General features: G+C 42.8%; 1 protein-coding gene across 11 annotated transcripts in view; it reads right to left on the reverse strand.

Annotated features, from left to right (window-relative positions):
- Positions 1–9,260: 9,260 nt before the first annotated feature.
- The window catches only part of Cep63 (centrosomal protein 63), a 51,476-nt gene continuing 33,566 nt past the window's right edge, over positions 9,261–27,170 (reverse strand). For 6 of the 11 annotated variants that reach the window (XM_039081193.2, XM_017595591.3, XM_039081195.2 and 3 more), the window contains 9 exons: positions 25,070–25,303; positions 24,657–24,787; positions 23,419–23,556; positions 20,374–20,488; positions 18,116–18,313; positions 16,549–16,635; positions 12,356–12,561; positions 11,372–11,651; positions 9,261–9,693 (listed from right to left, as the gene is read on the reverse strand). In XM_039081193.2, coding sequence (XP_038937121.1) covers positions 9,535–9,693; positions 11,372–11,651; positions 12,356–12,561; positions 16,549–16,635; positions 18,116–18,313; positions 20,374–20,488; positions 23,419–23,556; positions 24,657–24,787; positions 25,070–25,303 — 1,548 coding nt within the window. In that variant the 3' untranslated portion in view covers positions 9,261–9,534. Of the gene's footprint in view, positions 9,694–11,371; positions 11,652–12,355; positions 12,562–16,548; positions 16,636–18,115; positions 18,314–20,373; positions 20,489–23,418; positions 23,557–24,656; positions 24,788–25,069; positions 25,304–25,836; positions 25,931–27,170 lie in introns of those variants that run through there. The other 5 variants (NR_045200.1, XM_039081199.2, XM_063265229.1 and 2 more) reach the window with 5 other exon arrangements.

Consider the following 27,170-nt stretch of genomic DNA (forward strand, 5'->3'; position numbering starts at 1 on the left):
TTTTATCACAGCAACCAAAGGGTGACTAATGTATCTTGCTTCAGGAATTCTTATGCATTGTCAGAAAATGAACTAAGGCAGTATGAGACAAATTCCTTTACTTTTTCTCTGAAATATGTAATTACAATGAAAAAGATAAAAGCCACACATTAGCAAAGATAAGAGTTTATATGAAACTTTCAATGGAATCTTTTAAAAAAAATTTTAATAAAAATCCTGAGCTTTCTAGTATGGCCTTAATCATACTAGGATTTATGCTTGGGACCAAACACAATGCCTGTCTAGATATTTTTAGTGACAGCATTTTTAAATTCTTCACAGCCCACATTGGTAAGACACAATAGTTAATTTTTTTGCAATATTCATTCAGAAATCTTAGCGGTAGAGACTGAACACAAAAGTGCACTAATTGAGATTCTTCCTCTTTTCTTTACCAAGTTTATTTCTGAAGTTTTTATTATGCACTGAATTTTGATCTGAATTTTTTTAGACCTGATATTATTTTAAAAAATGAGACGCCATGATAAACCACATTACCTTATAAGCTAATCATAAACATTAGTGACAAACACTAATTTGAAGAACTTGTTCCTTGTGAAGAAACAGACACCCTAGCTTGAGGTAGCTGAGGATACCAGCGGCAGACTTCTGTCTGATGGAGCTGTTATTTGATGTGTTGCTAATAATACTCCTAGCCTTGTTTGTAGAGACCGCATAAAGATGCAGAAATGTGGGGTTGGGGATTTAGCTCAGTGGTAGAGCGCTTGCCTAGGAAGCGCAAGGCCCTGGGTTCGGTCCCCAGCTCCAAAAAAAAAAAAAAAAAAAAAAACAACCAAAGATGCAGAAATGTGTGTGAAAAGATAGATTTGGGCCACTGCCTACCCCCACCCAGGCTCTGCCTTGCCTCTCCACACCAACCGTTCTTGCCTTCCCTGACTCAGTGCCCAGAAGAATGCTTTTGAGAACTGCACGGTTTTCCTGGGGTCCATAGAGGAATAACAGCCATTCTATGTGCCCCTTGTCCACAGTAGGAAGAACAACTCTCTGGCATTCTGTCAAAAGAGATGGTCAAGGGTTCCTGAGTCTCTTTGATTACTGGTAGCCTACAAAAGATGTCACTCGCTGCTGGGCTTGTGGCCAAAAGGGACTTGAGCTGTTTGACCACATGTCTTAGGGTTTCCATTGCTACAAAGTGACATATGACCAAGGCAACTCTTGTAAAGGCAAACATTTAATTGTGGCTCTCTTACAGCTTTAGAGGTTCAACCCACTATCATCACAGCAGGAAGCATGGAAGTATGCAGACAGACATGGTGCTATAGAAGGAGCTGAGAGTTCTACATCTTGATCCAATGGAAGCCAGAAGAAACTCTCACAGGCGGCTAGGAGGAGGGTCTCTTCTGCACCGAGCAGAGCTTCAAAGCCCACCCACAGAGTGCCCACCCACTTCCTTCAACAAGGCCACACCTCCTCTAAGAATAGCACTTTCCATGTGCCAGGCATATTTAAATCATCATACCTAACTTTCTTCCAAAAAGACTGTGGAGAGGAGTTTCAGCTCCCTGGTGTTTGACCTTGCTGCTGAAACCTTGAGGCCTTGTGAGCCCTAGAATCCACCTACAACCCAGGCAGGACGCCCGGACCTGTCAGATGCAGACAGTAGTTCCCTCATAAGCGCAAATCTGCTACGGAGAATTTTTTTAAAGTACCTTGTTTTGATAAGTTAATTTATCATCTCAACCCATTTGAGAAGTTGTTCTTGAAAGTTTATGCTAAGGGTCTGGAGAGATGGCTCAGAGATTAAGATCACTAGCTGCTCTTCTGGGGGACCCAGGTCCAATTTCTAGCATGCATGGTCACCTGTAACTCCAGTTCCAGGGGAACTAACACCTTCTTCTGACTTTCAAGGGCACCAGGCACACACATGGTACACATATACATTCAGGCAAAACACACAAAGATAAATTCTTTACATTAAGTATAAATGCTGCCTCTCTAAACAAGTGAAATGTCTCCAGGGAACCAGAGTGAGGAGCAGTATGGGCAAGTTTCTGAAACCTTAACCTGGCGACCACAGACTGGAGCCCCAAGAGCCTAGAGCCAGAACATGAGTCTAGGGCTCCACAAACTTGGGTTCTCTAACCAAAATGTGACATTTCTTCCATTGTGAGTAGAGGCAGTAACCCACAGTGGAGTTGTGGTACCGGTGGCTTTAGTTCCAACAGAAATCACAGATGTTCCCACAGCTCATTAGAATGGCTGCAAGCATCCCAGAACAGCCACTGCACACACTGCTGCTTCAAGGCAATGAGGGATAGGCCAGCAATGAGGCCTTGTTATTTAATGAGTTAATAGAGAAGCACACGGATGACTGTATCACAGATTTGCTTTTCTTGTGTTTTGATAGCTCAGTGTCAACATAATTGCTGATCTCTTTAATGCTGTGCATTTTATTTCTTGCATTTAGTCTTCTTCAGAGAAGTCCCAGGGCTCTACCACAGTGCAGGAGGAATCCTCAACAGTGAGGCTACCAGCTCTTCATCCACTTGGGAAGCAATGAGGAAGGCAGGAGAGAAGGATCCTGTTCACTGGGAGGCGCTGCCCTGGACCTGGGCTGTCTTGTAATGTCTCACATCCTGATTTGGCACACCTTTTGTGTATACACATGGGTGTGTTCATGTGGGGGACTGTATACACAGATGTGTGTGTGTATACAAGTGAGTGTGTTTGTATGTGCACGTGTGCTAAAGACATATGTCAGGCAAGCACTTAACTTCCTCTACCTTGCCCAGTCAAGCTCAGAGAAATATCAGACAGGCTTGCCAAGTAGTCTGAGGGCACAAACCTCCCGTTTTCAGGAAGTGGTCTGCAATCCTTTGACTGATCTAGCCATGAGGCTAACAACAAGTTCTCTGTAGCCCAGAAGCCACTTGGTGGATCGTGAAGCACCCCCTTCTGTAACCCTGGAAACTGCTCCTCCAGGGGAGCAGCACCAAGACCACCCACTGCAGTGATCTAGAACTGCCCAGATCATAGGTGCTTGGCAAATCCCTTTGAGCCACTTACCTCACCAGCTGAAGCGTTCCACACAAGCAACTACTCCTGAAGTTCTGTCATCCACACTCTGACAGGAGTGTCACTCTCCAGAATATGAGCCAGAGTAGGAAATACCATGTTTCCAAATATCAAAGTCATCTCATCTTTTTCAGTGTTGCCTTGAATCAGGCGTATGCAGATCAAGATAAAATCCAGAACCCTAGTGGTCCATAACTATTACCCCAGTACTTGAGTGAAGGAGGATTAATCACCATGAATTCAAGGCCAGCTTGGACAACACAGTGAGTTCCAGGCCAGCCTGGGCTACAGAATGAGAACATCTACAAAAATAAAAAAGAGAAAATAAAATTCATATATCATAAAATTCACTCATTTGGGAAGGGTCACAGGAATTCAACCCTCTGTGAAGAGATATGACCAGTTATAGGCTGCTGGGGGAAAGAAAGAGTCATATTTGTCAGTGATGTAGCCACTGGAATTTTTTAAAAACCTTACCAATCTGAAGCATGCAAATTCAATGTTAGCTGTGACTGCAGAGTAGGGCAATGGTCAGTGCCATTGAGTGTTAGAATACTTATAATTCCCATGATAAAGACTGTTCTCTTTAGTTCTCTTTCCTCAACTTCCACCAAGAACTACTGACCTACTTCCTGCCTGTATGAATTTGTCTGACCTGAGCACATCATATAAAGAACCACACTTTCTGTAATGTTCTGTAGCTGACTCAGCACGGTAGTTCTCACATACGTCCTTTCCTTGCATCCACACTGCATGGCGAGCCACATGGCACTCGCTCACCCGCTCTTCAGTCGTAGACATATGGACGGCTTCCACCTGTGGGGCTGTAGTGAAAATGCCACTGTGAACGTGTGACCAGCTTTTTGCATGACGTTTTCATTCCCTTGAGCATCCTGGGACTGATGCAGCTGTGTGATGGGCAGCTCGACGTTTGCTCTCTGAAGAACCAATGTCATGTTTCACCGTGTGTGCACCATCCTTCATTCCCATCATCAATACAAACATCCCCCTTTTCTCACACCCTCGGCACTAATCGGCACCCTCCTTTTACAGTGGCTGTACGGTGGTACCTCACTGTGGGTTTTAATCTTGTTTCCTGGTATCCAGGGATACCGAGTATCTTTTCATATGCTTTAGTACACATCTGCATATCTTCCTAAAAGATCCTTTGCTGGTGTAACTGTGTGTGTGTGTGTGTGTGTGTGTGTGTGTGTGTGTGTGTGTGTGTGTGAGTGTGTGTGTGTGTGTGTGTGTGTTTGTTCTGAGCCAGATCTCTGAGTCATGAGCTTCTTGTCCCAGCTGAGACCTGAGATTGTGTGCACCACTGTCCCTTGTATCTTTGCCTGTTTTTAATGACTTGGGTGTCTTTTTATTATTGAGTAGTTTTCACTCTCTATTACACTTTAAAAGTGAACCCCAGGTAAAGAGGATTTGACTTCAACTTCAGGTCTCTTGCCAGGAAACAAGTGTCCCAGGGACACTTCAGTCCTGAGAACTGTGGCTCTTAAATCTCTTTTTGGTTCACAGATACCTAACAAGAATCTAACAAAAACCAAATTCACTACCCAAAAAAATCCACATGTGTATGCATCTCCCCTCTCATTTGATACAAGGAAGCTTCTGGGCCTTCCACCATTCAGGTACCTTGACTAGGTGCTCTCTTTTCCCAAGAGGATTATAAACTCACTCTTGACTGTCAGGGAGGCAACATAAAACATAGATTCTAGGTTCCCACAGAGGAAAGTACGAACAGTATGCTGAGACTATCAACCTTTCTTAGATCAAACCTGAGAGGGCTGCTCTAAAGCCTGCAAGGCCATCACCCCTCCCCTAATCCCAACCCAGATCCATGCCCAGCTTCATGCCTTCATGTCCAGAACCTTCTCAGAACCAGTTCCTCTGATTGCACTTCAACCCTATGCCTTCAACCTGCAACTGTACGGGAGCAAAGCAAACTCTTTATCAGTCAGGAGGATACTGTAATGTCCCCGACGCCTGTCACCTAAACAATCCTCACGAGGCCTGAACAAGAGAACAACCTTCTCTTAAGGTAGGCATCTGCTCCAGGCTTGGAGGCCCCCGAAACCTATTAAGTCAAAGTGTTTTCTCCTCTGTCTTAGAAGCAAATGGGCTGCCTGCCTCAAGCAACTGTGTTGGTACATCCATCACCGTCTCCAGCCCCTACTTTCCCTTTGATGCAGATCGACTGTGAGCTCCACAAGTTCCACTGTCTTGCTGTTATTATCCTCCTGCCTCAGCCTTCTGGGCAATGGCCCTCCAGGCATGTGCCACCATGCCTGGCTATGACATAGTGTTTGGTCTATTAGTTCTATCTTTCAGGCACAAGCTGACAACTCCCTTCTCTCCTCTCTGTCTTATGCTTCGAGACTTTATGATAATTGTTTTATGTCACCGTGTCCTTATATATAACTTAATGTTTTTTTTCGTCTATAACTTTTAGGTTCTGGACACAAGGGTATACTGCAAACAGAAAAACGCCAGGCGCAGTTCTTCCAGGGCTTCCTTGTCTCTAGGAAAGGGGAGGTAGGACTTGGAGTCAAGGAGACATCACAGAACAGAATGCTACAGGTTCTTTCCCAGCCAAGATACTTCTACAGTATGCTGTCCCAAGCAGGATTGTAAGTGCTTTACAAATACACTTAGTTCGTTTTCACGAAACCTCTGAGATAGGCACTGTTTGCACTGCTCTGTCTTACAGACAATAAACTGAAGTGTGGGGCTCAGTACAATGGCTCAGGTTCACCCAGCTAAAAGAGGTGCTACGATTAGGTCATTAGGTCCTTTGGTGCCGAGTCTTTGCCACTATCTCTTGGCTCTGCTAGAGGGAGGATTCTAGGATCCTGCACAGACCAGTTTAACTTCTTTATAAAATGGGGGAAATTACAGCTCCTAGAATACACAGGTCTTAGAACCTAGACACAAATTCCTCAGGAATCCAGGGCAAGAGGAATGAAATAACTCATCTGACAAAGCCGGATCTGTCAACACCAAAGGGAGACTTGCTCCCCAGACATGGCAATGCTGAGCTCTCAACATTTCCTAGGTGAAGGCAGGAAGCTGCCCTGGGCTACACAGGATGCTCCAGGACAGACTGGGCAACACAAGACCTCATCTTAAATCAACAGCAACAACAAAAAAGAAACTTCCTATCCTCTTCATCTTATTCAGGAGCTCCAATCAGTGACAGTTTATAATACCCACTAAGAAACAAACTTACCACCTTTGGACGAATTTAGGTAGTAGGAAATCTTTTGAAAAAACCAAGTTGAGTGTTAAACTATAATCTAATGCTCTGACAAATTTAGACGATGACCATTTCAGCTTCTGTAAGAACACAACGTAACTCTAAGGAAATGCACAGCACCTTATGGCTCCTTAAGTGCTCCCAGGGGCTGGGGATCTTTAGTCTGAAGCTTGGGAGTTTCTGAAACTCAAAAGCTCCTTCAGACTCAACTACGCAGGTGCAGTATCTCGGTCAAGCTTTAGAAATCTGTCTTTGGTAAATCCTTCTAACCCCAGTAACACTGTCCTCATTCTAGAGAGAGCTAACGAAGGTCAGGACCTCCACCATGGTTACTGAGTGCCTCCATAAGGGCAGCGCGCTGTTCAGCCCTCGGGAACAGAGGCCAAGGAAGGCAGCAGGTTGAGGCCAGTGCCTTGACAGGTACTTGAGACGATGTGAGAGGAAGAGCAGCTCCCTGCCCCTGGCCACACAGGATAGAGCAGCCAAGCAAGTAGGTGCTATGGGGCCAAACAGCAGCGACAGACTGTGGGAAGAGGAGGACAGGAGGAGGCATGTATAGCAGCAGGAGGGCAGCATGCGGGCATCTTAAGGACGATGGGTTTGTGCAGGATGTGAGAAGCCAAGTCTCCAAGAGCCATAGTCCAAGTAACAAAACCTTCTTAGAGGGTGAAGAGCCCAGAGGATGCCCTTCAGGAAACCCAATGTGAGTAGCTCACTGAGGGCAGCACCGTGAGTGCCGGGCACAGGTCCAGACCATGGAGGCCCTGTGGGTATGATACATCATTCCGGTTTTATTCTGAGTACAGTAAGAAGCCTCTGTGGGTTTCAAAGCAGAAAGCAGTAACATTTCATTCATGTGCTAAAAGCATAGCTCTGGACACTCTGTGAAGATGAATTATTGGTGGAGGGAGGTCACGTCCAGATTCTAGGTAAGAGTGGCGTGTGGCAGTGAAGGAGTGCAGTGGGTAGATCTGAGAGAAGCAGAAGCCACAGGCCTCCCAGTGAACTGGACAGAGGACACTGTCGGAGTCAAGAGCAGCATGGAGGAGCTAGCATTGCAAGTTCCATCCCGAGGTGGAAATCTTAACCAGAGGGAAAATCAGGAGTTCTCTGCTGAAAATACAAAATGCTAGGCCCTTCTCGGACCACCAAATAAAGGCATCTGGCATAAACAGAGGCATATCTGATTGCTTGACTGTAGACGACACTGGGCTACACGTACACGCAGTCATAAGAGCTTGGGAACAGATGGAAAGTTCTAGAGCAGAGTACACTAAGTGTATCCATGGCCCCTGACACACAAGTCAGAAGAGGAAGAGCTAGTGATGGTGGGTGAGGTACAGACCAGGCAGACAGAAGGGAGTCAGCAGGGCCAGGTCACAGGGGCCAAAGGAGGATAGGAAGAGGCTGCTGTGTGGAACGACGTTCAGAGATTAGGTCATTAGTAACCTCCAAGACAGGACAGCAACTTCAGAGTAAAGAGGACTCAGAAGAGAAGGGAGGAGACAAACTGGAAACCATCACTATAGCCTCCTATTTCTAGAAATGTTTGACAACGAGGAGCAAATATATGGAGTAGGTTGTTGTTGTAAAAATACAAAAAATATAAATGCTGTCTTTACCCCCACTAGGTCCGGCACCGCAGTGCCCCAAGATATCTGCTGGATATCTTAATTCTCAGTAAGCAAAGCCTCTCACCTGCTCTGCTCCATCCCATATCACAGTGCCGAAGGCCTCTCTCTGAGCCGTCAGCAACCTCTCTACCTATCTAGTTCCCAAGGCAGGTTTTCATGCCAGAAACACACATCCCAACTCCGTGGCAGCCCAGTGTCTCCAGTCGCCGCACACTTTCCTACACTCAAACCATCACATAAAAGAACACACAACACAATAACCTTTGACCCAATTGATAACACATAATTGCCCACCTAACATACAAAGCCCAGTACCATCCATCCTTTAAGAACATTAATAACAACCTGTAAATATGTAGAGTAGAATCTTTTTTTTTCTTTTTTTTCTTTTTCTTTTTTCTTTTTTTCGGAGCTGGGGACCGAACCCAGGGCCTTGTGCTTACTAGGCAAGCGCTCTACCACTGAGCTAAATCCCCAACCCTGTAGAGTGGAATCTTAACATCAGCTTCCATTTTCTCACCGTGACTACTCTCTCTGTCCCTCCTGTCTCTTCTTTCCATTCCTCCTCTTCCTTCAAACTTCTCTCCTGCCCATCCTTTCTTCTCCTCCAATGACAGGCCTCCTTCTATCCTGTACCTGCCCTCACCTGTATTTTACAAATTCAATGGGGAGAAGGTTCTGGTGAAGTCACCTGAGTCCTGACTAGGCAGCCTTCCTTGGGGCAGTGGAGCTAGCATCAAAATACAGATAACTCCAGGGCAAACCACAACAGCCGGTGGGTAGCTTTTCTGTCCCATTGAAAGGAAGAATACCAGGAATGTCATGTGCTGATGGGAAAGACCCTCTAGCAGGGAGAATGGAGGGAGCGGAGGCCCTTGAGCTGGCAAGTCCAGCATGAGTCTTCTCCTTGCCCTGACTCCATGGTCCACTTCTATGTCGCTCTGGCTCCTGTGATCCTTAGCTGCCTAGAACCTGCTCTCCTCTCTCCATGCCCTCCTTGGTTATCAACAATGTGGCTTCAAATCCTGTCTCCCATCTGACCCTCTCCTCAGCATGCAAATGCTGAGCATTCAGACTAGATGTCCCAGAGGTCCATACACTAAATCCAGCTCTGACCTGTGCAATCCTTTCTTCTCCTTCAGGGTGTGCAAAAGCCTCCTTGCCCCTTGACACACTTGTAGCCAAACTTTGCACCTAACAAGGTGAGACAGTGCAAGAAGCAAGCTGAGTAACTTCACAGGCATGCTTCCGCTACATACTTCCTTTAAGGGAAGCTCTGTAGTTACTTTATTTTCAAACAGTATAGCAAAATCTTTATTTTAATTAGTACACAGCTATTCACATGTAAGTCAGGAAGAAAAGGTATTGCTCTGTGGTAATAAATATTCATGTGAGAAAGTCTGCAAGGTAGTTTATTCTCACAGGTTACTACTGGAAGCAGTCCTTCAAATGAGCCAGTGAAAATACCTAAGTGCCCGATCTGCAGATTCCTCAGTGCTGCTCTTGCAGCCATTGCTCTTAGATCTTTAGAACCAGTCTTCTGTGTGTGGCTGCTCAGCACTACACGAGGGCTGTGAACTGCCTCACCGTCTTCTCACTCTCTCTTTTCAGTTCTTCAATGTGGGCGTCCAGGCGCTCTAGAATGTGGTGAGACCTCAGCTCCTCCTCTTCTAGAAACCTGGTAGCTATCAATCCCAGTGGAGAGACGGGCATCGAGCACTGGGAGAGGGACAAATCAGGACACGTGTTAGGAGACAGGGGTGAATGCCCTGACATTTTGATATTTTCTGCCTAGCCCTGTTAAAGGGGGAATTTTTCCTGAGGAGATATTTTCATCTTAATGCCAAGAAAGAAAAAAAGACAAGTTCTGAAAACATCCCACCGGAGAGTTCTTTCTTTCTGACCCAAAGAGTGTCCACGTAAAGTGTATAGAAAATGTGGTCAGTAGTCTGAGAGTATCAGCTTAGACCAGAATGGCTGCCTGCCACTGACAGAATACAGCCAATGCCTGCTATTTCAAAACTCTGAACGTTACCCTCACTTTAAAGCACTGAAAATCTACAGAAAACAAATTAAATGCCAGTTAAAAATCAATATTTTTTCCCTTTCTTAAAATTCCACTCCAAGGTCTTTGATCTGCAACTCTTGGTTCTGGTGATATTTCAGATCTCAGATTTTTGAAGGTAACACAGGAAATCTAGCACATGCACTTTGCTCTCGTTTAATGTCATACTTTGGAAGTCACCTTAAACGCTGAGTTAGCACAAATCATTGCCTCCAGGGGAAATAAACACACACAGTATAAACATATATACACCCTGTTGTCTCCATTTGACAAAACAGAAATGGGTTTCAGACGTGAGAAATGACTTTCCCAAGGCTACCACAGTAACTGGTGCTGGAATTAAAGCTCTCACACAACAGGGTGTTACCTGCCATCATCACGTGAACACTGAGACAGGAATGAAAACATGAGGCCACCTTTGCTCTCTCCATTAGGAGAGTGGGAGTCAGCTCTCCTGCTTTCTGTGTGTTCACCCGTGGACACAGCAGGGCCACAGTACAGCTCTGTGGGCAGTCAAACAGGCAAGTGCTATGTTGGCCCTGTAGAGTGTGACCATCAAGTACCTGACTTCTGAAGGAAGCACATGATGCTCCCACTAACTGGAAAAGGTGACATTTGTGAAATCACATCCACATCATCACAGGGCAGGGAAGGTCGGGTGCCAAACTTTAAAGAAAGGTTCTTTTCAGGGCATTGATTTTTTTTTTTTAACTATATGTAAGTAAAATGACATTTATTTTGAAAACTACAGGAAAATCTTTCCATAGAATTGCTGACACATTTAAAAAACAAATAACAAAACCAAAGGTTACTAAACTTTCACAAAGACAGCACTGCTGACAACAGGCAATGAATAACCCAACACCGGGCTTCCCCACAGAGGGTAAAGAACACTGGAGCCTAGTGGTGGGGAGGAGGAACCAGCATGGGGTCAAAGACAGCCTCTGGCTAACAGGTACCCAGATCATGGTCTGCGCACCTCAGATGCGATACCCTCAGCCCCGGGCCACCGCTCCTTCCCAACAGCCCCTCTTTTCCTTCCTCACTATCCATGCTTAAGACAGAGTCCTTGATCCAATCCCTGTGGTATGGTCAGCCCTCTCAGGGAAAGGCAGGCAGGAAGGTGCGGACTAAAGTCAACGAATACCTACACTCATAAGAATTTTAGAACTTGAATCTCAAGTCATCTAGGTTCAATGTGCCTTCACAAGTAAAACTACAAATACGAAAGCAATATTGGGGTACTGTCTGGGACCCAGTAAGAAAAAAGTCACCCTCTTTATCTTAAAATTAAAAGTAAAAATAAATATTAAGATGAGAAAGTTTTCATACCGAAGATACAAACTCTTCTTGGTCATTCGCACAGTCAGACAGATTGTCAGAAAAGTTGGCATCATTTATATCTAGCATTGAAGGCAAAGAGCGAGCCTGACATACAGAGTTGGAAGGCAGAGAGATGGTGGAGCTGCCGGGGCTGATGTGACAACTCAGGGGGCTGGGGCCCCTGGCCACGGGGTCTATGCTATCCAACGTTTGTCCTCGAGGCGAGTGGTGACCTGTTTTGTACTGCTCAGTCTTTATTCCATCATGTCTGTGCTGGCCATGGGTTGGCCTGGATAGCAGATTGGAAAACAAAATCAATGAAAAACTGTAGCAACGTGTCTTTCCAATAAACGCTGAAAGAAGCATGTTCATAAGGGGCTAAGCAGCCAGACTCTTGCTTAGAAATGAACAGCCCACTTGGAGACAAGTGCTCCTCACTCACTCAGGCTCTGCTCCCATGCTTCCATCCCAGCAGAGTCCAAACGAGCTGCCACTATGGTTCAGAGGGAACAGGGCCAGGGCACCCCGTGCACAGAGAAAACACATAATGTCACTGTGGGTGAGAGTGGGGGTGAAGGTGCCAACAAAGGCTTCTGGTATGAAAACACCCAAGCTACACAGAACAAACTAAAGCTAGGTGGCTTCTCACTGAAATAACCTTTCTTATGGTAACAACTAAAATTAATTGATCGAAAATACAATGGGCACTTTTTAAAGAAAGCCACATTTTACTTCTTGTGGAACAGGTGTGATGAGGGGGGGGGCAGCATGAAAAGACTCTGGGGAACAAGATGGGGTTCCATCTACAGTCAGGGTGCACAGAGCAAAAGCTGCAATGAAACAAGGGCTGAAGCACCTGAGTGGCTTGTGCACCCTGCAGTCAGTTAAACCAGGGCCTGTGATGACTGCACATCTCTAAGCCAGAAAGTCTTCTCAAAGCAGGAAATGACACTGTAGCACACACACTTCAAAGAGACTTTTAAGAAACTTTACTTAAGTTCTGCATTCTTGAACCCGACTGTTCTGCTGTGTGCTGGGTTAAAGATCCTGCCATCTTTTTTTTTGCACATGTGAGTAGCATGCTCCAGCTGAGATTTGGTGCTCATCAGATCTTTCTGTAGTTGTTGATTTTCAGACACTAATTTATTTAATGCCTCAATATAATTCTCCTGAAGGTCTGCTAGTGAAATCTCTTTTGCCTAATAAAAAAAGAACACTAGAATCACTAGTATGTTTAAGGGTAATTATGATCAATCTACAACAGTGCTGGCTAAAATATTTTCTGTTTTAGTTTTAACTATGGCTTTACTTAGAGAAAGTAAAGATTTGTCTTTAGCCCTCTTAAGATGAGCACAGGAAAAGCACCAGTCTGCCTAGAGTGAAGGAAGGAACAAGGTTAAAGGCAAGGTGGCTTCCCTCTGTACACGAGCATCCAAGGGATGGAAACAGGGCAGAGGAAAGCTTCAAGAGTCAGAAGACAGGAAATCAAGAAGAATGAGGAGTCTTCTTCCCACCCTCACACACACCTGTGGGAGGAAATTAAGGAACTAATTCAAAGAAAGTAATTTAAACACGAGGGTCTAAAGAGAATTGTGGCCAAAGGGGTAGCTTTAAAGTAAACACCCTTTCATTTAAAACACTTCTTGGCATGTACTTTTACATGAAGTTAGCAACATAAAAGCCAAGACTCGATTATATGGCAGGAATTCTACCACGAACTGGTCTTAGTTCTATGATCATACATCATATTTCTTGAAAATATACATCTACTTTCTAATTTTTTTTCATTAATTAACATTCTACAAAATTATAATGAATGATCTTTACAGTTTAACATATTTCATTTTCTGCAAAGAAAACTTGTGAAAGTAAGCTAGTCAATAGAGCTCTGGTAAATGTAATTTACCTGTCAACTCACTAGTGTGTAATATAGCTGTAGACTAGGAATGACAAGACCTCTTAGTAGCTGTCCATGCTTTACGAGACCTCAGAGAAGTGTATTCCCAGGACACGGCTGCACTGCCAACTGCCCACCCAGCGCTGTATCTGTAGAGTGCAGGGCTGCATTATGAACCACTACTCAACTTTAAAGTGGCCAATATTAGTCACCACAGCTGCTGCCTTCGTTAAGATAGTTAGAGTAATTTGGAAAATTAAATTCACCTTCCTAGGTGGTAACATGCAAAAAGGCATTTCCTAGTAATTCTGTTTTGATAATCTGTACAGATATTTGTAACGTATGAAGAACTCTGAAAGCAGAGAAACTAAAGGTGACATGATTTTCACCATTTTGATATCTGAAATCATTAAACCAGCATTTCTTAACATATAGGTCATAACCCCTTTAGCAAACGTCTTCTCCAAAAATATTTACATTAAAATTCATATCATAACAAAATTATGGTTATGAATAGCAACAAAAATAATTGTACTGTTGGGGTCACTACAACATGAGAAACTGTATTGAAGGGTCAGAGCTGTAGGAAGGTTGAGAACCACTGCCCATACCTAAAAAGAAGATAAACTTCTCTGTGCATCTTTCTGAAATCTCTAAGGGCTATTACCTCACTAACAATTAGTCCAGGCACATGACTGGGAAAGGTGGCAGGACAACTGGGGCGTAAGGCATGTACTCAGTTACTCAGTAGGGAAAGAGGGTCAGTCTCCCATTAAGGGTTCAGGACAGGTTCAGCACCACAGAACCCTGTGCAGTCTGCCTTTAACATTCCTGGGATCTTTCAGTTCTTTAATGTGAACCGGGAGCCACTCTAATACTGACAAATGACACATTTTTTAAAGAACACTATAATGTAAACCATATTAGTCCACAAATTACTACGCACTCAGTACTGGCTTTATCAGGGCATACAAAGTCATTTGTTGGCTACACTCTCACTCACTCACCTACTGGCTTATCCACTTACCCACTCGCTTACTAATTCATCCATTTATTATCCATCCATCTAGTCATTAAGCCAGCCAGCTGGTTAGCCACCTGCCCCACCCCTGCCTCCATCCATCTTCCATCTCCTAGATAAGACTTTATAAAATATTTAGCTATGGGATTGAGAAAATGGTTCAGTTGGTAAAGTACTTGCCATGCAAGAGGACCAGAGCTCAGATCTATAATACTCATGTAAATGCTGGCCGAGCGGACATGGTAGACTGCTGGTAATCCTAGTACTTGGTAAAAGGAGACAGGATCTCTGGAGCAAGCTGGCTAGTCAGACCAGCCCAATTGGCAAGCTCAGAGTCCAAGTGAGAGCCTCTTCCTCAATACAAATGGTAGAGAATGATAGAGGAAGACACCCAATATCAACCCCTAGCTTCCATACACTCACACATATACGTGCATGTACACACACAACACACACATACACACACATGCACAAGCAGACACAATCACACACCGTACACACAAAAATAAAATTATATTAAATATGTTAAATGTTTGGTTACTGTTTCCTCTATTTTTTCCCATCCATGTGGGTTTTTGCTTTAAAGAATTTGTTTTCATTATAGAATCAAGGGATGTGGAGTGGTAGAAACATAAATGAATATTTCTATCTTAAATGACAGCATATTTCAGAGTACAATCACAAATCAACCATTTAAGTGAACAGTTTATTTCACAACACCTGCTGTGCCCATTTCTGAACTTTTACTCCTGTAAGGGGTTCTCTGGGGATACAAACTGCTGAGGACACTGAAGAACGTGGCTATTAATACCACAGGTGGAAACACTGAGGTGGACCTGGGGCTGCATGTATTTACAAGCTTCACGTCCATGGCTCAACTGGACTGAAGACCACCTCTATGTGCATGGGAGAGCCTGCTCTTAAAATACTTGCCGAGAGGCCAAATATTAACTTTCTAAATCACTATCAAGCCTATTAGCAAGAAAATTTTATTTTTAAAAATGTTGGTTACTCGCTCACTTGAATTTACATTTCTATGAAATATCTACTTAGTTCTTTGTCCTTTTCCTACCGGGCCTCTTTCCTATCGCCCTGTAGGACATTCTCACTTGTCACTTTGGTAGCCAGTCTACATATGGCCTACTGATCCTCAACTGCTGTTTCTTTCCCAGGGCTAGAGCTGTCAATCCAGGCTCTCCCTCTAAGCTTCACTCCCAGCCCCTCTGTTGTTATGTTTATTCTGAGGCAGGGTCTGGTCCAGTGTGACCTTGAACTCTTGGTCCTCCTGCCTCCGCCTCTCAAGAGGCTGCAATTATAAGCATGGGCCGCCACACTTGGCTTCTACTGTCAGTTTTTTAACAGAGCCCTCACCATCCAGAAATTTTACATTTTATGTTATACAATCCTTTATGGCTTCATGATGCTTAGAGAATCTTGCCCATCTGAAAGATTATGAAAATAGCCCCCATTTTCCTAGTTGAAATAAAGTGTTCTCCTAGCCTTTTGTACTTTCTTCGCTCTAGGCCTCCATGACTGTAAAATTGGAATTACTTGGGAGCAGATAGGGAGCCTTTTGTGATTGTGTATCCTTTTGGAGGCAGAATACTCCCTGGAAGTTCAGAAAAAAAGAATTCAATCTTCAGACATTTGACCTATACCAAGAAAAGATGGGTCAGAATAGATGCACCATTTTATAAGCTGTAAGACTTTTACAATATGAACATCATACTGTCCGTTAGCCAATCCTGATCTGATTTCACAGTAGCTTATATGTATTTCTCATATTCTCTACTAAATTAATATAATGTCTTGAGAGTCAAGAATTTGATCATTTACCCTGTGTTCAATCTAGCACTAAGTATTCTAGAATATTTGAATAAGTGAAATATGGTTCATAGAAATACAACAAAGACTAAATTATTTCAGGAACGGCATGCTTTATAATAAGGACACTGAGCACAGTAACATAGCACTGAGAGCAGCACCCAAAGTCCGCTTCAGAACTACTGTGAGCACCATGCTGAACCCTTTACAGACACGTTACTTGCTGAGAACACAGACTATGTATGCATCTTAACACACAACAGGAACAATATCCTACTGCTACAGCAAAAACGTCCTCTGGCAGCAGGATACGTGGATCTCATTGGAGACTCTACCTACTAAAGGACTGCTCAAACTAGTTTAATTCTACCTCCTTCTAACATCAACATTAACAGTTTCGTTCAAAGGCTTCACATTACAAAAGCTATGTGTCACTGTGAATACCTCGTGCAAGCCCAGTTCCAGCTTCATCACTGTTTCAGAGAGACGGCGATTTTCTAATCTGAGAGATTCCAGCTGACTCAGAATCTCCTGCGAAAGGAAAATCGGGGGTGGGGGTGGGGGGGCACGTAAATCAAAGATACTTACAAAGCTTTTCCATATAATTTTCTCTAGTGTACGTTCTCTATCCATATAGATAAACTTTTAAACTGTGTGTACGTACATATGGGGTGTTGTGTGTGTTGCAGGCCCATGAGCGCACAGGTGTGCCTTCCATGTGTGTTTGCAGAGACCAGAGCCAGCAAGTTCTCAGGACTGTCTGCTGTCCCCACCCGCTGCTATACTAGGCTAACAAAGAGAACACGCAGCCATGCCTGGCTTTTTATATAGGTTCTGGGGATCCCAACTCAGGTCCTCATGCTTGCAGAGAAAGGGCTTTCACTCCCTCAGGTGTCTCCCAGGCCCCACATATACTTTTTAAGAGTGTGTCAAAGGTGTGTCAGCAGGTAAACCAGCATGCATGTGATCAAATGTCACTCAGTGATGGGCAGAGCTAAGGCAGCAAAGTTTCAGTCATGGGAAGACCCTAAGCCACGCCTTGCGTCCGCCTCTCATTGACTTCCTACTGCCAATACCACGTGGGACTGCCCTTTCATAAAACATTCATTTACTCACTCTGCTGAGCTTTTCTGCTAGACTATCTCTATAAGATTCCTGCCTCCGTTCACAGCCTTCTTCCTCAGCAGATTAGGGAGCTCCTTCACTGCTACTTCTTTTAAAATTCCATCTCACTCTTTGACCCCAACTGAGAAATCTCCTAAATTTGATCCAAGTCACTCTTCTGCACACTCTTTTCACTACAGCTGCTGGGGAGGGGGATTTAAATGCCACCTTCATGCAAGGACTTCCAGAACTAAATGGCCAACCCTTGAATCTCAGGCTTTTAGTGGAGCCAACTAATCAATTTTTCCATATGAAAGTTCAGGCTTTATCTAAATCAAATGTGCCAAACCAATGTCCGCTCCACTAGCTTCCCCATCACGGCATCTCTTACAGAATGCATCATCCACCACAACACCACAACCATTTTCTGCCTCCTTACAGGGCATTACTCAGCTAGTTGAGCTCCATCCCTCAGTAACAGCTTCTTCCTGTCTCCTCTGTTACCCTAGTCTAATCCAACCCAAAGCCGAGCCAACTGTGCAGCCAGCATCTCCACAGCACATCCACTCCCATGCCCCTTGACTGGTGGGCCCTGGCCCACTGCTCAGGCCACGTCTTGCATCAGACTAGCTCCGCATGGTCCCTTCCAGCTTTCTCATTCTCCTGCAGGAATCGAGATCTTTAGATAACTAACTCCTCAGCTGTGCCACCAACACCTTGCCCGTGTACCACTTGTCTGTACTCATCTGACCTCCCCACCAACCCTCACTGTCCTGCTTGCTAACCAGCCCAAAGCAGGTATCTACTAAAAATTCACTGAAGTAAGTAAGGAAGTTATTCCTGAATAAATTCATTCATTTAAGACAAACAAGCAAACATTAAGTGGAGAGCTCTGGGTGGACTTTACCTTATGCTCTACGGCCTTTTCTTCCGCCTTCTGCATCTCTGCCTTCAGCTGCCTTTCCATGTCTGAGGAGGAACACTTGGCAGAAGCAATAGTGATATCTCGCTGGTGCAACTCCCGGGTTAGCTGGGAGATTTCCGTCTTCATTCCTTCCAGGGCAGAGCTGTAAGTCTGATCAGCCTGCAGAATCTGTTCCTTCAGCTGTAGAGAGGCACAAAAGAAACATTAAAAGTTCAGAGAAAGTATTTAGGATTCAGGCATATGAATCTGCACAGCCATAATTCTAACACTTAGGAGGCAGAGCCAGACACAGGAAGACCCTAAGATTGAGAACAGCCTGCTCTGGCCAATGGTCGCAAGGCCAGACTGAACTTTGCAGGAAGACACCATCTCAACAACCAAGGTTTAGAGATGTAGCTCAAGGTTATAGCACTTGCCTAGCATACACAAGGCCCCAGAAGAACAAAGTATTTGGAGAGAAAAACACCTGGTTAATGGCTGCCAGGAGAGGGTTGTCACTTTTTTCAATAGTGTAGTCACTGGTAAATTGCTCTAGTAGATAACTCCCTATCAATGATCATGTAAGCAACCCTACTTAAACTCAGTAGAAACACAAAGAGAAAGAAGGAGACAACATAGGGAAGGAGATCACAGAAGGGAATAAAAGAGGGTACCGGAGATAAATATGATACAATACATAGTACGTACGTACATGTGTGTATGTGTGTGTGTGTGTGTGTGTGTGTGTGTGTGTGTGTGTGTGTGTGTATGTGTGAAATTGACAAGTAAATGTTTAAAATATATAGAATTTAACAAAGAAAAATATAAAAAAAATTAATAAAATAAGGTAATGTTTATCTTACCTTAAGACATAAAATTTTTCCTAGATTAAATATACATAAAATCATCAATTTACCAACTTGTATAACTATTCTGAAAATTTGGTGGTTAAATTCAAAATCATGCATTAGGTCTTAGAAGAACATGTGTTACTCAATCACAGGGGTCGATGACAAAGTCTATGTCTAATTTATGTAGTCTCTATGAAAAGACTTTCATTCTTTTCACAGCAACAAATTAAAGCGTGTTTGTTTTAGGTTTTTGTTTGTTTCTTTATCTAGTTTTCTGTTTCTCAGAAGAGAAATAACAGAAAAATAAGAGACAGAAAGGGGCGAGAACCTTTAAGGAAGATGGCTTAGTCTATCACAGGCCTGCAAGCAGGAGCAGAGAGACCTCAGTCTAGATTCCTGCACCGCCCATAAAATTCACCTTGGAAGGTTGTGTACATCTATAATCCCAGCACGGGGGAGAAAGACAGCAGACACAGGTTGATTCTGGAGTTCAATGGCCAGCTAAGCTTGTCAGCCAATGAATACTGAGTTCAGTTAGAGTCCCTGAGGCAGGTAAGGGTGTGGGGAGAGAGCAATAGGCAGACATTTAATATCTACTTCTGGATTACACACGCACATGCGTATGCACACACACATATACACACACACACGCATACACACACATATACACCCACATACACATGCATACACACATGCATACACACACACACACACACACACACACACACACGAACTAACAATAATCTCAAGAAGTAATGAAAAACACAAATTAAGCCAAGTAGAGTAACAGACACCTCTAATCTCAGTATTTAGAATTCAAAAGGCGAGAGGATCATGAGTTTGAGGCCAGCCTGGGCTACATAACAAGACTAATCCTCCAAATAAATCCTCCTAAAATTTTTATTTATTTTTGGTATTTTGAGACAATCTTGTGTAGCCCAGGCCAGCCCTGCTATCCTGTGTCTGCACCTCCCAAGGCCAGGATTAGAGTGCGTCAGCACACAGGGGACAGGACCCCTTAATAAAAAGGCTCGGAATAACTCAAGAGTCAATGAGGACATTAACTACTCCACAGCACAAAGGAAATATATATTCATCTTTAGCCAATAAGAAAATACCAAATGATACGTCATATAATATCTTTTTTGAAGAATAATAAATACACTTGTTTAGAAATCATCATGAACATATTCGATCACGTTTTTAATGTACAGGCTTTCACACTCCCCCACATGCACGATGTACTTTGATCACCTATATCATCCTCTCTTACCCTCCTTGTCCCCTGAGCAGCTTCTCCTCACAACTTCTGCCACGCTCTTCCACTGACCATCGGACAGTGTCCTGAGCTCATCCCTCACTAAGCGCCGCCCGCCCAGCCCTGAGCCCGGCACAGACGCAGGCTCTCACCTTCTTTATCTCTGTCCGGTACTCATTGTTATGCCCTTCCATCCTCTTCAGCTCTTCGTACTTCTCCATCAGTTCTTGGCTCAGCTGTTTACATGTTGTACTCACAGATTCCAAACTGTATGGCAGAAATACAACCACATATAAATAAAATTCCTGAAACTCATGAGATGGATTATCTAAGTGTACCCTCTCGATGCCCAAGATACCTCCTACTAGCACCTTAAACTTTATAGTTAAGTCACTTGCAATTCCCCTATCACTGATGCAGCAAACCATGTCAGCACTGAGGTAGTTTTGTCCTCTGTGTTTTCCTCCACTCCTTCCCCTCATTTAAACTTTACGGAAGTATAAAGACACTGCAGCTTTACTAACAGTTCTGTTCTAGTTGTACGGGTCTTCTCTGGCTCTGTGAGAGAGGGAAAGCCACCAGGGACTGTCACAACAGACTCACACTTCATCACCCTTAGCAACACACAGACACACACACCCTGCATACTCTGCAGAACCACAAGAACTCTTAAAAGAGTCCCCAGCTCATTATTCTTACTCAAGAGCTGATCTTTCTGAGACTTAAGACCACGAAGGCAGCACACCTCGCAGTCCAGTGCTCTTTTCTGACAGGATCTTTTTCACCCAAACTGCTAAGCTTTACTTCTGCCATCAGGCCGTTCACTCCGTGCCTGCCTCTTGTATCAGTGTAATCATCCCTCACCACAAAGCACTTCCTTCCCCTGACCCTTGATGACCATACCTTCTCAGAAACTAAATTGGCTCCGACCTAACCCCTGCCCCCCATTTGCCTTATATAATTCAATTTTTATAACTTGAAGATAAATTTTTCTAGAAATGTTCTACTTTAAATATGCTAATTTAAATTCCTCAACTCTTTAACATGAATATTTTGTCTCTGAAACTGAAAACTCTATGGTTAAAACATTTTACTTCTTATGCCTGCCAAACTTGGCCATTAGCCCTTATCCCCTACAGCACACACTTCTAAATTGTTCTACGGATGCTTAGTACTGCATTGTTTCACAAACACAGCAAATTTGCCAGGTATGTTATCATTCAAAAAGATCATCTTTGGGAGCTGAAGAGACGGCTAGGCAGTTAAGAGCACTGGTTTCTCCTCCAGAGGACCCAGCTTCAGTTCCCAGCATCCACATGGCAGCTCACAACCGTCTGCAACTCCATCCAGTTCCAGGAATTCTGATACCCTCACACAGACATACATGCAGGCAAAACACTAATGCACATGAAACAAAAATAAAATAAAATAAAATAAAAGAAAGATATTTTCTTTGTAGTACAATAACACAAAAACCAAGAATAAGCGCCACCTTTCCTGTTTTAGGTGCTATTCAAACTAAAGACCACACTGTTTACAGCAGCTTCTTGTTCACTAGTTTCTTCAAAGAAAAAAATTTAAGCCATTCTTACTGAACACTGTCTTTATTCATTCTAATTTTATTTCCAGAAATTGTAGAATGTATATTTATCTATTTAGCACTATGATTATAATATGCTAAACACTGAGGCTAACAGAAGAGTAAAATCAGTGTCCTAGCCACTCATGGAAAAAGCAGGACCTGAGGGGCTAAGGTGTTCAGTGTAGTGCTGGAGGTCAAACCCAGAGGCACAACTTCTGAACCTGATAAGAAGACCACGAAGATCATCAGAAAGCCAATGGAGGGTGGGGGAAGATACAACAACTATAATTTAAAACATAAATTTTGTTCCAATATCAAAAGACTAATAATAAGCTTTATTTAGCACACATGGTAGGTGGAGTACACCTTTAATCCAAGCACTTGGGAGGTAAAAGCAGGCCAATCTCTAAGTTTGAGACCACCATAGTCTACAGAAAAGAGTTCTAGGACAGCCGAAGCTGCACAGGAAAAACAAAAAACTGTCTAAAAAAAGTGATAACAATACTAGTAATAGTAATAATAACAGTAAGTTTTCTCTGACTCAGTCTAAAGCATACACATACACCTCAATAGTGATCACAAGTGTCTCACCCACTCTGAAAGGTGCAAAGCGGAGGGCTGCACAAACAAAGCACACTGAATAGTAGTGCTTTCTAGAAGCAGCAAAATGAAAACAAAAGGATACAATGTATCAAGTCAGCCTAGAAAGTGTATAGTGGTATGTTTTCTTGTTATGTTTGTCTGAAAGCTAGTAGCTTATGTAAATATTTTATCTTTCTTTCCATATCAAAAAAAATAGTATATAAGCAATTATGAGTTTAAAACAAAATGTCAAACTCTTTCCAATAGAACCTTTACAATACGACAAACAAAATAAAGTTTGTAACTACGGCAAAAAAAAAAAATTAAAATAAAAAACATTACCTGTCACACTATGCCATGCTATGTCATGCTATGCCACGCTATGCTACAATACACTATGCCATTAGTTAGCATTCAATTCATAGCCAAGCAAATCTAAATCACACCACAAACGAGAAAGAAGGAAGAAAGACATGCCCACTGTGTCTCCTCCAAGAACAGTTTCAGTGAGGGAGTGGAAAGGAAAGCTAAACTGAATGGGACCTAAGAGGTAAAGGGTGAAGTGGGAACAGTCAGAATACACAAGTCTTCAAGAATGTGGTTCTGAAGAACAGAGAAAGAGGAAACATTCTGATGGAGTTAGAGACGTAAAGGGGATTGTTTTCAAAATGGAAAAAGCTTACAGAATACTTTCTGTCCATATAAACCACTGAAGAAAGCCCTAGAGAGAAAGTCACGGCAGGAGCAAGTCAGTCTCAAATACTTCCACAGAGCACAGGCCCAGATGCAGGCAGCTGGCAGAAGGATAGGACAGTCTCTTCTGTATTCTCAGTGAACTAGAGAGTCAGGCCATTTGTGAATGCTAGAGAGAAAACAACTTCATTTTCACTACTGCACTGTTTTACTAAGTCAATGTAAAGATCAAAGTTTACCCTAACAACTTCAAGTTTTATTTTTTTTTCCAGAGCTGAGGACCACTGAGCTAAATCCCCAACCCCAACTTCAAGTTTTAAATGTGTAGCTAATTATCTACCTGCCTTCAAGACGAGTCACCTCTGCCTGTAGGAGTTCTTCACTGCTGTGGCTTATGTCCAACTGGGAGAGCACATTATCCAAGACTCCCTGCCCTGAAGAGCTGTACTTCCTCTCCACCTGACAGTCCTCCAGAGACCTGAGAACAGAAGGAGGAGGAGGAAAGAGGTCGCTCTCTCATCCTGGCAAACGAACAATGCAAAGCCAGCCTGTTGCCCCAACTATTCTTATAATTAATCTCCTTAGAATTCTTTGGTATGTAGTCTGTTTTGTAGGGGGGAAAATACCAGGAGAACAATCACGGTCATCAGCAATTTAATCTTTACTAGGATTTAGCATGTGTTTCAAGGGGAAAAGCTGCATAAAATAGCAAAGCCATTTTGTTGACACTTGATTCCTTTTTTTTTTTTTTCACTTAATTCCTTATCAAAGAAACTTTACAATACAGTCTGGCAAGAACAGAAGCATATCTGACTTATACAAAAGGAAGCTCATTTTCTCTATTATTTTTTATTATAAACCTGCCCTAGCTATGATGAATATATAAAAATAAACCCCAGGCTGGAGCTATAGCTTAGTTGGTAGAGAACTCCCAGGGCATTACTGAAGCCCTGAGACTGGGTGGGGTAACAACACTGGTAATCCCAGCACTTAGGAGGTAAAGGCAGGAGGATCAGGAATTCAAGGTCATCTTCAACTGCATAATAATTTTGAAGATACCTTGGGATAATACATGAGATCCTATTTCAAAATGTTGTAGTAGTAGTAGTAATGCAATAATAATAATAATAATAATAATAATAATAATAATAATAATAATAATAATAATAATAATAAAGTCACTTCTCTTATATTTTTAGTTGTGAGCTTAGCCTTTAACGGCTGAGCCATCTCTCCAGTCCTAAAGTCACTTTTCAAAGGTTAGCTAGCTCAGGCTGGTGACAAGCAGTTACTTTTCACCATCCCTTAGTCTCCTAAGGCAGGGAGGCCCTCCAAGACTCAACAAGGAGAGAATAAGGATTTTCCAATCTTATGATCCTCAGAATCTTAGAGACTTAAATGAAAAGGAGACAAAATCATCTATGCAAAGTTTATGACAATAAAAATCTAACTCAAAAATTAAAATCAAATAAGGCAAGATGATCAAACACAAAAAGGAAAATATTCTATATTAAAATCAGCATTCAATGTCAAACCATCAAATGGACCAGCAGAATAACATTTAAGGGTCAGACAGACCTTTCTACTGAGTGCTTAGTGTCAACTGCCTTTAGTTTCGTTTGCAGTTTCTCCTGCATTTTTGCATCAAGAATGAAGCTTTCTTGAGCTTGAAGACTTGCCTTCAACTCTTTCTGTTCTTCCTGCAGAGCCTGCAAAACACTCAAGAAAAAAGAAAGATACTATTACAACTTTCCTTTAGCTCTTTTTCCTGCAGAGCCTGCAAAACACTCCAGAAAAAAAGTCAGATAATATTGCAATGTTTCTACTTCATGAGAAAATCAACTAGGGAGGCTGACTATAAGTTGTATGACAAGGACAGTATTAATACAGCTATCGAGAGCTGAGCCATCAGCCTCAGCCCAAGGAGGAAGCTGAGCATTCTGGGGCCTCGCTTTAGGACATACCCCTAACCTACTCAATCTAACACACACCTCTAGTAACTTTTCAGACTCCCTCAGTTTCTCCTCCTTTTGCCGCTGCTCCTGCAGGATAGTCACGTTGGTTCCCATCAGGTCCTTGACCCTTATATTAAGGCGCTCTATTTCCAGCTCATTGGCACAGATGGTGTCCTTAGCCCGCTCAAGCTTACTGCTCAGGTGCTGAATTTCTGACTGGCTAGACAGTTCCACAGACTCTAATTTCTGTTTCCGGTTGGCAAGCTGAGCCTAAAAACATACAGATTATTAATAGGGAAAAGAGAGATAACAGAAGAATAATCAATAATTATAATCACTGAGGAAAGAAAAGAGTCACTCCTAGGCAGGCTTGGCTATCAGCAGGTTTCGACGTTTCCTTTTAGTGGCCTATCCTACTGAACTCTGCTCAAATAAGACCTCTTCAGCAGCCGTCTCACAACCTGTGGTGTACGGTGCCTAACCTTTTGGCTCTGCATGGCAGCCGAAGTATTTTTGGCTTCTCACATTCTGTTTTTTTCAAGTTTTAATTCAGTATCTAGACTGGTTTTTCATCTATACATCAGAAATGGACATAAATCATTTATAAAGTTAAACTTCTCTTATTTTAAACATCTCCTAAAAGAAAGGCACCCACTTTTATTTTAGAAATTCAAACAGAAATATCTCTGTAAAATCCATCTGCTACAGATTTAAAGATCCTATTGTACATAACTGAGGATTAAACTCTTGTGCCTTACAATACGGTGACACAAAGTAGATGCAAAAAAAAAAAAAAAAAATACCTGAAAAGGGAGAGGCAAAGACACAGACAAATAATTTTATGTAAATTCAAGCTCAAGGCCTCAGGGTGGAAGCAGTTTGTTTTCCACCAGATCCCTAGAATGACATGGGAAAGAAGACTCAGAACAGGTTCAATATGAGCCACTATGCAAGCAATTGGCAAAAGACTCAAAATCAATCCGACCTTCTTCTTCCCAAGAGGAAGCCTTACACAGAACCCTCTGCGGAATAAGTAAATGTAAATATTGGTTGAAGGCAGGAAGGAGAAAATGGCTGTGGTCCTTTGCTGCACCTCAGCTCACCCCACCCCTAACCTGTCCACCAGTCCTGGAGCTGTTCAGGAGGACAGACAACACATAAGCTGAGACCTCAACACTGACACTGTACGGCACTGTCATCTGAATTCAGCACTGAGCTTTAGCCGTGTTAACAGTGTAACCAGTCAGTCTCCATTGGTTACTTAGAATTAGCCTCAGTTTAGAAAATCAACAGTCTTCTTTTATTGATCTACTATTTCACTCGTGCAAAAAGACAGTATTTTCATGGACTAGAAAGGATACCCCAGTTCTACTGTCTACTACGCCCATAAGGGGACTAAGCACTGAGCTTTGGCTAGTCTGACTTGAAGAATGTTCTAACTATGAAACACACAGTGGAGTGTCTACGACTTATTAAAAAGAATGTAAATTTTGAACTGATAATATTTTGACATACTGGGTTAAATAAAATATATTAAAATTAATCTTACATTTCTTTTTACCTTTTTAATCTAACTACACAAGATAGTAAATTGTGTAACTCACTCATTCCTACAGGGGCACTAATCCCAGAAATACCTCTTTTAACCTTAAGCCAAGTCAGAAAATCACAGAAACAACTCCTAAAATTCTTCCTCTTAACTGGCTAGCTTTAGATATATTTACAGGTAGACATATTTGAAATATATATTTTCATGCACAAATGTATTCTCTTTCAAGAGAGCAGAAATCTCCCTTATTGGCTAAGCATTCAGCACTGTTTTACTGAATGAAGGGTGGGGTTATCTCATCTACACAAAATGTCAGTGAAAGTAAGGAAATCATTAAGGCAATTTGCGTTAGGGAGACAGAAAGCACTTCTGCCAAAGTATGCCAGGCAGTAGATACAACAGGGGCATGGTGCGCATTGAACTCAGAGTCCTGTAGGCTCTTCAGGCTGCTGCCTACAGGTATTCTATGGCCTGTGTGGACACATCTGAGTGCGACCCTGATAGACAATTAAGGACCTGGTGCTGCAATGGAAAAATCAAAGCCCTTTGCTGCCTCAAACCCCACTGTTCTTAAGCAATGTGTTTGTA

This window comes from Rattus norvegicus, chromosome 8 (genome assembly GCF_036323735.1).
Source record: "Rattus norvegicus strain BN/NHsdMcwi chromosome 8, GRCr8, whole genome shotgun sequence".
Lineage (NCBI taxonomy): Eukaryota > Metazoa > Chordata > Mammalia > Rodentia > Muridae > Rattus > Rattus norvegicus.